This window comes from Myotis brandtii, unplaced genomic scaffold (genome assembly GCF_000412655.1).
Source record: "Myotis brandtii unplaced genomic scaffold, ASM41265v1 scaffold847, whole genome shotgun sequence".
NCBI lineage: Eukaryota > Metazoa > Chordata > Mammalia > Chiroptera > Vespertilionidae > Myotis > Myotis brandtii.
In genome coordinates, this window is record NW_005371441.1 from 3,613 (window position 1) to 15,979 (window position 12,367).

General features: G+C 37.2%; 1 protein-coding gene across 1 annotated transcript; it reads right to left on the minus strand.

The window, feature by feature from the left end:
- Positions 1-2,335: 2,335 nt before the first annotated feature.
- Positions 2,336-8,900, minus strand: RWDD1 (RWD domain containing 1). Its single transcript, XM_014532157.1, has 6 exons — positions 8,810-8,900; positions 7,780-7,910; positions 6,006-6,149; positions 3,975-4,107; positions 3,207-3,269; positions 2,336-2,630 (listed from the first exon to the last, which is right to left on the minus strand). The coding sequence occupies exons 3-6, from the start codon at positions 6,129-6,131 to the stop codon at positions 2,509-2,511; spliced, it is 444 nt and encodes a 147-aa protein (XP_014387643.1). The 5' UTR covers positions 6,132-6,149; positions 7,780-7,910; positions 8,810-8,900; the 3' UTR covers positions 2,336-2,508.
- Positions 8,901-12,367: the final 3,467 nt, after the last annotated feature.

Genomic DNA, 12,367 nt, shown 5'->3' on the forward strand with positions numbered 1-12,367 from the left:
TCCACCTCCAGCCTTTCTACCTAATGATGTTGAGGATAGATGCCAGGGTACCCTGATGCCTTTTGAACTACCAGGGACTAGGCTGAGGGGAATGAGGCACTTACCTTGGGTAAGATGTATGCTCCAGTTTGAGAACCAGAGTCTCTGGTTAATTTGCAGAATACAGAGCCAACAGTAAAGTTAATATTTACTCTAGATAAAAATACTTCAAAGTATCATTAAAACTAACCAGCTTGTCTTCGTTGCCATATCATTGGGTTCTGCCTAATTCTGAAAATGGCATTCTGAAATGACAAAGTTGGCAATCCACTCTGATACCTGCAGAAAACGTATAAAGCTTAAGACTTTAAAAAATCACGAGCAAGGGGGAAGTGGAGTCATTCTTGACACTTCAGTCAAGTCTTCATTGACCTCCACTTTTCTTAACTTTAACTGAACTGCTCTTTTAGATTCTTACACATCTGCTGATCAGCTTCAAAAAGGATCTCCTAATTCAAAAAGGATCTCCTTAGGAAAAGCAAAACCTCACATAACACAAACTTTTGGACTTCTCTCTGCATAGAAATGCTGAACATGACTATCATTCCTTTGTATTGGTCGATCTCAAGTTGGTGAAAAGTATTAAATTCCTCAATGATACCTTTGTCTTAAATGATTTGATTTTTCATAAGGGCTGACTCCAAATATAAACATGGGATTGACAGTGCTGTGTTTGTGGGTATTCGGCATATAAATTTTTGAATGGAAGCAGTATTTGCAATCAATCGCACAAGTGATTTCTCATTGTGGTGACGATTCGATCCTCCAAATCTACAGTGAGTGGCTAACTTGTATGAAGCCTGACTCTCCTACCTGGAATTCCCAAGTCAATCATTTCAAATTATTCTGAAGGTCTCACATGTGCATGGATGTGGAGTGTGGTTCTCTTGTAGACCGTGTACAATCCCCAGAATTCAGAACCTTTCAGACTGGTTAATTAGAAGCACAGGGGAACATCACAACACACAGACTTCACAAGGGTAGGACAGTGGTTCTTAATCAGGAGTGCGCATCACAACCAGAGTCACTGGCATGAGATTTCAGTTTTAAGATTCAGATTGAGGCTCAGAGTTTATTAACTTAAACTGAGAAGGGCCTAAAACACTTCAGTAACTCCACAGATGGTTCTGATTCAAATAGGACTAAAGTCCATTTTATTCCTGACTATAATATGTGCTTCTGGTTTTGTTAAGACTTAAATTTATTATACCCAAAGGCTAGATTTCAGAAAGTTTAATACTCTATTCACCTCAGTCTTCTAGTAATGTATGTGTATGAATGACAACACTTAGAATCCAAAAGTCACTGAGTTATTCCAATTCCTGGTATATAAAACCACACCTAAGCATAGCAGCAGTCTATATTCTAGTCTGAAGATCTCTTTCCAACACAAAATGATTTAAAATACAGTGGAACTTCAGTTCTTGAACTTGATTCGTTCCAGAGGGCTGTTGGAGAAGTGATTTTTTCGAAAGCGGAATCATTTCCCATTAGAAATGATGTAAATTGAATTAATCCATTCCAAACCCCCAAATGAATCCGTTTTCACCTTTCTTATATACATTTCTAATGTACTGTTTAATCTGTAAATAAACACTTATTTTCTTAAATTTATCAAAACACCCCCTACTAGCTTTAAATCACTTTTGGCACTTGGTCCAGGGTTGTCTTTCAGAACAGCATGCAATATCTTTGCTTGTTCATATCACTGCCTCCGAAATGCTGTCACTGACTAACTCAGTGATGGCGAACCTATGACACGCGTGTCAGAGGTGACACACGAACTCATTTTTTTGGTTGGATGGCATTTAAATACATAAAATAAATATCAAAAATATAAATCTTTGTACTATGGTTAAATATCAAAAAATTTCTATATGTGACACGGCACCAGAGTTAAGTTAGGATTTTTCAAAATGCTGACACTCCGAGCTCAAAAGGTTGGCCATCACTGAACTAACTGCTTTTTATTTATCCAAAACAAGTTTTTCTACCTCTTCAATTGCCCGTGATCATTGTTTCTTTCACACCTTTAACAACATTAGCACTCTTGATGGCCTCTTTATGTTTTAAAATTGTGCTAATGTTTATTTCTCTCCTTTGTTTGTTGCCTGAGAGACTTTATCGTGGTGAGGTATCAACATGAAAAGGTTGCCGAGTGGAAAACCAAGGTATGATTCAACATTAGTTCTGTGAACAATTTAGTTGAGAACCGAATTGTTCAAGATGGCAGACGTTTGAGAAATGAGGTTTGACTGTACGTGAGCTTCTTCTCACTAATAAGAGGAATTGAACATTTTATATTTGAAATTTTAAGGTCAGTTTATTAGTTCATTGATGAAAGCTTTCAGAAGAATATTCTCCTGAAAATTGTTTTTTTTCTTAGAAAAAAAGGAAGGAAAATCAACACCCTCTTGGCATAACCACAGATGCTGTGGCAGTCAAGCCTTGGCAGACGGGGATGGTCCATCAATCGGTCAAGTCGCTCTCTGGGTCAGCAGGATTGTAGTCTGGATCATCCTCGTCATCCTCCAGCTCCAAGTCATCCATTTCCTGGAACAAAGACTCATCTACCTCCACATTGTTTCCAGCTGCAAAAAAACAAGATTTCATCTTTAGTCTTATACTTGGGAATGAAAGGTACAAACAGAAACTTCTCCACATGCAAGGGAGGTGATGAAATATTAAATTGCTACTGCAAATCATTACAGGCCAACAATGGTCTGTAATGGTCAGCAGAGACTCACACATTTTAACAACAACTTTGTGCTTCCAGTTCATAGTCTAAAAAAATCCAGTTATAAAAAAAGCCTTTCTAGAATGAATTATTTATGATGTGGCATGTGACAAATTGAAGACAATGATATGTCCTGGTCATACAAAGTTGATGATCACTGACCATGGGCCTGGTTTACAAGTTGTTAGAAGCTAATGTGATCTTAATTGTTTGTCTATTGCTATATTTGATTTTGCTTAAGTGATCAGAAAACTTTAAAGAATATATTGCTATAGTTTATGTATAAATTTATCAAACATTAGAATTTATTCTTTAAAATGTATTTCTTTATACCCTCGGGAGGAAAGATTTATTGTCATTACTCTGATTTTCATGAATTAATATTAAAAACAGTACAATATATACATGTGGAATTCTAATATTATCTTACCATCCTCCAAGAACTGGATATCAGATGTATCAAGATTATGATCTGTTTCAAATAGCTGTTTCCCTAAAAGAAATAAATATGTTTAATTTGAACAGCATAGTTTTCCTCCATCTTCTACAACTCTCCAGGAAAAAGTCTGAAAATCTGTTTTTCTGAATTTCAATAAATTTACGAACTGAGCTAAGAGGCATATAAAATGTATTTGCATAAAAATGGAACAACTGATAACCTAGTCTGCCTCGAGTCCTAGAAAAACAAATGTGACTCTATCACTTCTAAGGCTTATAATCCTGGAAGTCATGGTAGCTGTATCTCAAGATCTATCATTGTAATATTTAGATCAAAGATAACCCATAAACATTAATTATAATTAAGTGTGAAAATACATCAACATGTAGAGAAAATGCTTTCTCTTTTTTTCCCCTGGATGCCTAAGTATATTTTCTTACAGCCCTGGCTGAATGGCTCAGTTGGTTGGAGTATCGTCCTGTGCACCAAAAGGTTTTGGGTTCGATTCCCAGTCAGGACACATACTTAGGTTGTGGATTTGATCCCTGGTTGGGGCAGGTGCAAGAGGCAACCAAGCAATGTTTTTCTCTCACATAGATTTTTCTCTCTCTCACTCTCCCTTCATCTCTAAAATCAGTAAACATATCCTCAGGTGAGGATAAAAAAAATGTCCCATAGAAATCTGTTCAAATGATCCTCTTGCTATATCAGAACTAATGCCAAAATGTTTAGGGGAACAGAAATAGGGGCGAGTCATACCACTTAATTTATTTTTTCCTGCTTGTTCTTCTTCTTTCATTCGTTTCTTTTTAATTTCCAAGAGTTCTGCATCAAACTTGGCTTTCCAACTTAAGAAATTCTCAATTGTAACAGGAGTGCCATGAAATAATTGCTTGGAAAATAAAAAAGACAGGTTACCAGATAAGTGAGACAACAGTTTAAAACATAAGATTTAATGATCTTCTAGACAAATGAATATAGCCACTTACAGGAAAAACTGTTTTAAGTTTTAAAGTGTTTAATATGATATCTGCCTGCACTGGCTACTCTCATTGGTTTTGGCGATTTATTCTGAACAAGTCCATTTATAATTTTTATTACAAAAAACAAAGATAATATGCAACATACAACCATTGCTATTCACTATTTAGAAGAAAGCTGTTGCTGTCAATAGTGATGTTTTGAATACACATCAATTTAGAACACTAGCATCATAGCTTATCTTTCTACTTTATTTCAGAATTTGAGGTTTTCTTTTAGTAAATACAGTCATGTGCCGCATAACAACATTTTAGTCAATGACGGATACCTATACGACAGTGGTTGCGTAAGATAAAGGAGTAGAAAAATTCCTCTAGCCTAGTGACATCATAGCTGTCCAAATGTCATAGGGAAGTGTACTATGTGTTTGTGGTGATGCTGATGTAAACAAACTTACTGTGCTGCTAGTTGTATAAAAATATTGCACATACAATTATATACAACTAGAGGCCCAGTACACGAAATTCGTGCACGGGGGATGGGCCCCTCAGCCTGACCTGCACCCTCTCCAATCCGGGAGCCCTGACAGCTTAGGCCCACTCCCCGTGGTTCTCTGCTCTCTGTGGGGCCTGGCCACTCCACACCCGCAGCCCTGGGGCCCTCCACGGCCCGGGTGGGACGCTCTGCACCCACTGCCCAGAGGCCCTCTGCGGCCAGGCGGAACACTTGCCTCGTTACCGTGGCGATGAAGCAAGCATTCTGCCAGGCTGCTCATGCTGCCTGCTCTTAGTGGCCGCCCCCACAGGACTGGGGGACTCTGGCGGGGCTGAGGGGACTGGGCGCCACCATCTTTGTGATGGAGTGATGGCTAATTTGCATATTACTCTTTTATTAGATAGGACGCTACTACTTGATAATGATAATAAACAACTATGTTACTGGTTTATGCATTTACTATACTATACTTTTATCATTATTTTAGAATGTACTCTTTCTATTTATATGAAAAGTTTGCTGTAAAGCAGTATGCCATGTTACACCAGCAGCAGCCTCACACATCTTGTGTTTACCAAGTTTCTTAACTGCATCATTTTCTCTTGTGCTTGATTTAATCTCATATTTTATAAATTTAGTGTAGCCTAAGTGTGCAGTCTTTATAAAGTCTAATGGTGTACCATTTTTATCTTTTATACCAATTTTTATTGTACTTTTTCTATGTTTAGGTACACAAATACTTACCTAGTACATACACAAATTGTGTTATAAATGCCTACAGTATTCAGTACAGCGACATGCTGTACAGGTTTGTAGCCTAGGAGCAATAGGCTATACCTTATGGCCTAGATGTGTAGTAGGCTATACCATCTAGGTTTGTATAAGTGTACTCTATGATGTTCACACAATGATGAAATGCCTAACAATGCATTTCTCAAAACATATATTCGTGTTAAGCATTGCATGAATGTATTTAAATCACTCTGGTGGGGGCATTATTAATTCTAAACTCTATACCATAAGTGAAGTAATTTATATTTCTTTATCTTACCTGCATGAGCTTTACTAAACTTTACTGATTATTGTTACTTGTGTTATGCCACCAACAAAATGAGGAACTCCTAAGATTTTATTTATAAAGCTTTACTAAAATTTATTTTCATTTATTTTTGTGAGTTCCAAAAAATCACTTAAATTTCCAAAAACAAAAACAGATAAAAACAACAACAACAACAAAAAACGGAAGGGAGGAAGGGAGGGAGGGAAGGAGGGCCAATTTAGAGAATAGTGAAAAAACCATGGCTTTTAATATACCTTTTCGGCTTCTTCTGCTTCTTTTTCTTTTTGTTTTTTTTCTTCTTCTCTTCTAGTTTTTATTTGATCCACTATTTCATTTAATTTTTCTTGGACAGCTGTTACCAAAGTAAAGATCATCACCATACCAAGGTTTTCTTCTGCCTATGTAACAAAACAAACAAACAAACAAACAAACAAAAAAGCAACAACAAAAAAAGGGGTTGTAGTGAGAAGCATACTTAAAAAAATCCATTAGAGTGTTTCAGCATAATAACTAAATTCCGTGCATTCATAATATGATTACTAATTCAGTTATATATCAGTTCAGACACTTGAATAAATGATTATTTAAGAACTGAACATATATAAACAATATCTTAAATTTTAAAGTAATTTACTATATCCAACCTAAACCAGACATTTCAGTAAATTCTGTTTAATAGTCATACATGTAGGTAGAATTCAGAAGACTTTTCCTATAGTAGCTAGTAGCATCAGCTCTTAAGCATATTTTCATTATTTTAGTTCCTTTTGGATATTTTAAGAGCTGTGACAATGAAGTGAACTTTAAGGCCAGAACAATTTACTAACATAATATAATAATAATAAAGATTGTAGGTAGTTCTGTGATTTATCTTTATCTACCTTTTTCTTTTGATTTGAAATGGTTCAAAACCAAATATAAAAGCATCTCTGACTCATGGAAGGACTACAATGCAAAAGCTACTTTGAAGTTGGTCATTTGAAGGCCCTGACTGGGAATCGAACCATGACCTCCTGGTTCATAGGTCAATGCTCAACCACTCAGCCACACTTGCTGGGAGCTCCAGATATTTTTAAAGTATCAACATTAAGAAGATCAATACTCTTGGAAATATACAAGTCACATTTAAGATGGAGACATGTTTTCTGTTGATTCTTAGAGCAAACAAACAAAACTAGGACTTCTGATTTTAAGATGGTAAAGATTTTGCTTGTCCTCCCTACTCCCTACTCTGAAGAACACATGGAAACTCTCTACCCAAGCAAGAGACAGCTTTGAATACTGTGGGTAGCCCATCCCACCACAGAACTAGCCAAATAAAAATTTTCCAATACCCATTTTTCTTCTTCATAATCTCCCCTCTTAGAGGAGTCACAAACCATTGTTGCTATTTGTAAGCTTAGGGATAAGGAGACATAAGAAAAAAATCAATCACTATTCTTCTTCCCAGATTGTAGGCAACCAGCCTGCAACAGGTCAGAGGGGTTGAAAATTTCAATTCTTTTCAGTTGGAATTTTTAACTGCACATGGAACTGGATATTCTGAGAATCTAATTGAGGTTGTGCTTTTACCTGTCAGACTTTTTATATCTAAAAGTCACGGGGCTGACTGAGTTCAAAACAGGGGTACAGGAACAGCTTAAGTCTAAAGACAGAGTGGGAAACAAACAAATATATATATACTAGGAGCCCAACACACGATTCCAAATCGCCCGGCACTGCCCACCCTTCCGTCCGGCCCTTGAAGCAGCCGGGGCTGCTGCTGCTGATCAGGCCCTCCCCCAGGGCAGGCACATGGAGGCCCCTGCTGCCCCGCCCCCGACGCTGCACGAGCAACCTCTTCCTGTCCGGTCGACCCGTTATGGTGTCCTGGTTAATTAGCATATTTCTTTATTTTATTTATATATATAGATAATGAATTCTGCTTTTTCAATGTAATAATTATACATGTTTAATAGAATTTTTTGACTCTTGCAATTGATGTATAATACTTAAGGCCAAAAAAATAATACCATTACAAAACCTTACCTGTAATGCTAATAATTTTAAGATGCTTGTGACATCATTATCTTCTAGATTTTCCTGGGAGAATATTTCATAAAGGGGGGCTTCATCTGGGTATTTCTCACTGTATGTAAACTTGAGGGTAGTCTGGACAGCTAAAAACACCAGAAAACAGTTTGCTATGAATACCTTAAAGTGTAAAGTATAGAGAAGTCAACATCTTTGTTGAATCAGTAATTAATTTACGTGTCAATAAAAAGCACGTAAGATTTTCCTGCAAAGAAAAACAAGGTTAAAGAAAAACAAGTTACACTATTTTTAAAACCCTCAAGATGAACAAAAGGTACAACATACAACACAGAATAATTACTGTCGTAGGCTCCTTTTTAGGCCTCTACTGAAGCCAGTTCCCAGTGCAGAAGACCTGGCGGTAGCCCTGGGGCCTATATTTCTGTCTGCACAACACCAGCAGGGGACTGCTATGGGCTGTTAGATGATATGTTTTGAAGTAGACAGTGTGAGAGGCTGTGTGAGAAACTTTTCACTTAACTCATCTATACATATATATTTAAATAACAGTAGAATATCCATCCTAAAGAGAGAGATAAAACCATGCAGATAGGTGTTTATCTTGACTAATTTATAGCAGCAAAAATCCAGTAAACAATCTAAATGTCCAAAGATTAAAAAGTCATGGAATAATAGTCACTGAACAAAATACCACACGACCACTGGAATACATACGCATGCCAAGTCTTGTTTTGGCCAAAAAATATCTTACTTTTTCTCCATCTGATGTATCGTTAATGTTTCTGTTTTGCTTTTAAAAACTAAGCTTACTGGTATTGTGTCAGAATGTATTTTATTGATTTTCTATTTCCCTAGAAGTCATGTTTACATAGTATACCAACTAGAAATGCACAACACTTACACTAGATTCTTAACAGCACCCCAGCACCTCTGCACCTGCAAGGCCCAGCATAGAATGGCTCTGGAATGAGTAAAATTCCTGAGAGGCTTAGAAAAACCACAAGTATTTTTTTATTAGACTTACTTTCATCATTTTCTCCAGCCTCGGATGTCACAGTAATGGTGAAACTAGGAGGGTTTTCTGATAATACTGCAAGAAAATATACATAGAGGTTAAGTTATTAAGATGCTTTCCTCATTAGCCAAATATCACTACCCAGTCAGGGAAAGTGATTCCATTTCCGCAAATACAGATTAAATAGAACACACAAATGATAAAACAAATCCATCAATTTTCTATTTAAATCTCTGGTTGTCTTTAATCTGGAAAGAAATACCTATAGGAGATACCTTCCTGGAGTTTTATCAAATCAATTAAAATAATTAAGTAATATACCTTTAATTCAAAATCTCCACCTATATATGGAAAATTATATTCTAAAAAATTCCCAAATGGAATAACAAAAAGTTTGATGTTTCTTATTAGAAACTAGCCACTGATAAATATTCAGTATTATCACTAATTTTCCACTAATATATTCTGAAATACAATTCAGAATCTTCATGACAAATAGTAAATATTAATTTGTTAGAGCTTGTGTCTTCTAGGTAATCTCTCCCACAGCATCTCTAGAACCAAACAAAGAAAACTTGCATTCAGAACCATGACAAGAATAAACAAGGAAAGTCAAGCCACCCATGACGGCTGCTGAGTCCATGAGAAAAGCCTGAGCCTCCCTCCAGCCTGGAAAGCACTGGCCCCGACAAGGGTGGAATCAGGTCAGCAGCCTCTCTCTGAAATGGAAGAGCACGGGATCTCTGCAGAAGTCACTATGGAAACTACTCAGCTTTCCCTACTCCGGAACTTCTGAGTTTCACAAATATTCACTAACAATAAACATTTCAAGACATATGCCTTCAGTTTAATTGAAGTTTAAAAGTACTTGAAACAACGATGAACATCTACGATTACTTGAGAGGTGTTTGTCGGAAAGATAAAAGACTCATTGGGCTCCTATTTTAATGGGCCTCGGGCAGGCCAGCCCATGATGAAAAAGTCCCTGAACAGAAATTATAATAAAGCTTCTATGATTGGCTCTGCCTTTTTTAAAAAACAAATGTGTAAAATATATTTGATATATTTCATTCCTATTTCTTTTCATGACCAACTTTAGTATTTACATGTCATGAAATGTAAACATTAAAACTACAGAAATAAAGGTTCAACCCAATGACATTACAAATTACTACCATTTTCTAGGACTTCATGAGGTGGTAAGTTAGGAATCACTTATAGCCAATAACAACAGCTAACATTTATTGAGCATTACTTTGTGCCCGTACTGTGCTATGCACTTACATAAAGACCTGTTAATTCTCACACCAAAACCATGATTTTATACTGTTACTGTATTTCACCAAACTTAAAAGGCTATCAAGTATAAGATACATGCTACTTTATGTACCACTAAGAAAAAAAGCTGCAATTAAAATATGATATGTGATAGATTTTGTAAGACAAATTCATATTGCAGAGATGTTAAAATGTAAAAATGTCTTAGAATCAATTAACTATTGTATCATACCAGTTTTATAGATGTGAAGACTGAGATAAAAGCTTTTTACTAATTTTCCCAAGGTTATACAGGTAGTAACTGGCAGAACTTAATAACTTTATAGAGTTTCATTTAAAAAGAAAATTTTTTTTCCAGCTGAGAAATTACAGTGAAATCATTTGAGCTAGGCTATGAATTAAGGCATAGTGGTAAGTAGAGATGGAGAAAAGGATGTAGATTAACACAGCAGCAAGGGTATAATGGTGGAAAACCTTAAGGAACAATAGGGAATAAGAAACTATCCCATTTGATGGAAATATGTGTGAGTGAGGTGAATGAGGAACACTAGTTGAAAGTACAGTTGAAAGTTTAGTTGTGGCCAGTGATAGGTTTTTGTTTTTTGTTTTTTAGCAGCAGTGATATGGTCAGAATTGTATTTCTAAACACAGGAAATAAATCTAGTAACAGTGCATAAAGTGAAAGGAAAGAAAGGAGATCAGAGGCAGGATGAACTCGATAGCTAATGAAATTGTCCCAGCAAAGATAATGAGGTTCTGAAGGAGGTTGGCACCAATGGGAATAGCAAGGACCATGGTGATGAATGACATTTTGAATATGCAGGCAGAGGATGGTGGAGCCACGAACAAAAACAAGAAATGCAAAGGAAAAATCAAATGTGATACATTTGAAGGACACAGAGTAGCTTCAGTTGGAGGAATTGAGTATGCAATCAGAAATGAGCAAATGGAGCCAGAGGTAGGTTTGAACTTAATTTGGGATCATTCACAAAGAGGTGATAGCTAACGCTATAAGACTAGAGAGAAAATGGAGAGTGAAACAAGGACCAAAACCAGCTTTGTAAGGAACCCTACATTTGGGGGGCGAAATGTGAGAGGAGGAAAAAGTGCCAGAAATGAAAAGAAAAGCAGCAGCCATGAGAGGTAAAAACAATTCAAGAAAAGACTATTTTATTTGTGAACCACCCCAGCTATCAAGATCCAGGTCTGACACGGCAGCGTCTACAACGTGCACCTCCAATGTGTCTACGATGCATATGTGCCTGTGCAGCTAGGTGGGGAGGAAATGGGCAATGAACCCTTGGCCTGTAAGATCATGCCTAAATTCCTACCAAGGCCCTTTGTGATCTGGCCCTGCTTACTTGTCAGGTCTCATTTTCCACAACTCCCTTTATATTCTAGCAATACCAAGACACTTGCCCATTGACACAGACTCATCCTTCTACTCATGCTGTGGTCCTGAAGCATCCATCTTATATAAAAACTGCTGTTTGAAATTTTTTTAAATATATTTTAATTGATTTTTTACAGAGAGGAAGGGAGAGGGATAGAGAGTCAGAAACATCGATGAGAGAGAAACATCGACCAGCTGCCTCCTGCACACCTCCTCCTGGGGATGTGCCTGCAACCAAGGTACATGCCCCTGACCGGAATCGAACCTGGGACCCTTCAGTCCGCAGGCTGACGCTCTATCCACCGAGCCAAACCGGTTTTGGCTGCTGTTTGAAATTTTAACCCTGCATTTTGGCTTCTGTAAATGCTTGCTGGCTTAAATAATAAGGAAAATAAGACTATTCCCATTTCAGAGAGGCCATTAAACCTTCCCCAAAGTTATCAGTGCTGGCACCAGGCCAAGCCTTTGGTCGAGGTCTCAAAGCCCCAGCACATAGGGGCTCTTTAAGAACTTGCAAAGGGGACCGGAAAACCCCATATTTGGGAGACAAAAAGGGTAAAAAGGTATAAATTACAGAAAACTCCTGTGTGACTTCGCCTAGAATTCTAGAGACATTTTTCTCTGGGCCCGCGTAATAATAAATATAACTCCATCTCTCTAAGCGTTACTTGGTTTTTCTCCGGTTTTCTGTAACAGTCCTTCCCCACATTTCATTCATATAACTCCTCATCACCCCTCAGTTTTCCGAAACAACTCAGACCCTCATCTTTCCCCATGCTCCAGTTGCTCCCTATACATACCTCCATGAAAGAGCCACACTGTGCTGTATATTACTTATCCAATGTCTTTTCCCAATAGACTGGGCTTCTAACAATCACAATTGTACATACTTGGTA

Coding starts and splice junctions, on each gene's coding strand:
- RWDD1 (XM_014532157.1), bottom strand. CDS start 6,131: ATGGTGATGATCTTTACTTTGGTAACAGCTGTCCAAGAAAAATTAAAT. Junction 3,270..3,974: donor AGGAAAAAATAAATTAAGTG/GTATGACTCGCC, acceptor TATTTCTTTTAG/GGAAACAGCTATTTGAAACA. Junction 2,631..3,206: donor TATCCAGTTCTTGGAGGATG/GTAAGATAATAT, acceptor GTTTTTTTGCAG/CTGGAAACAATGTGGAGGTA.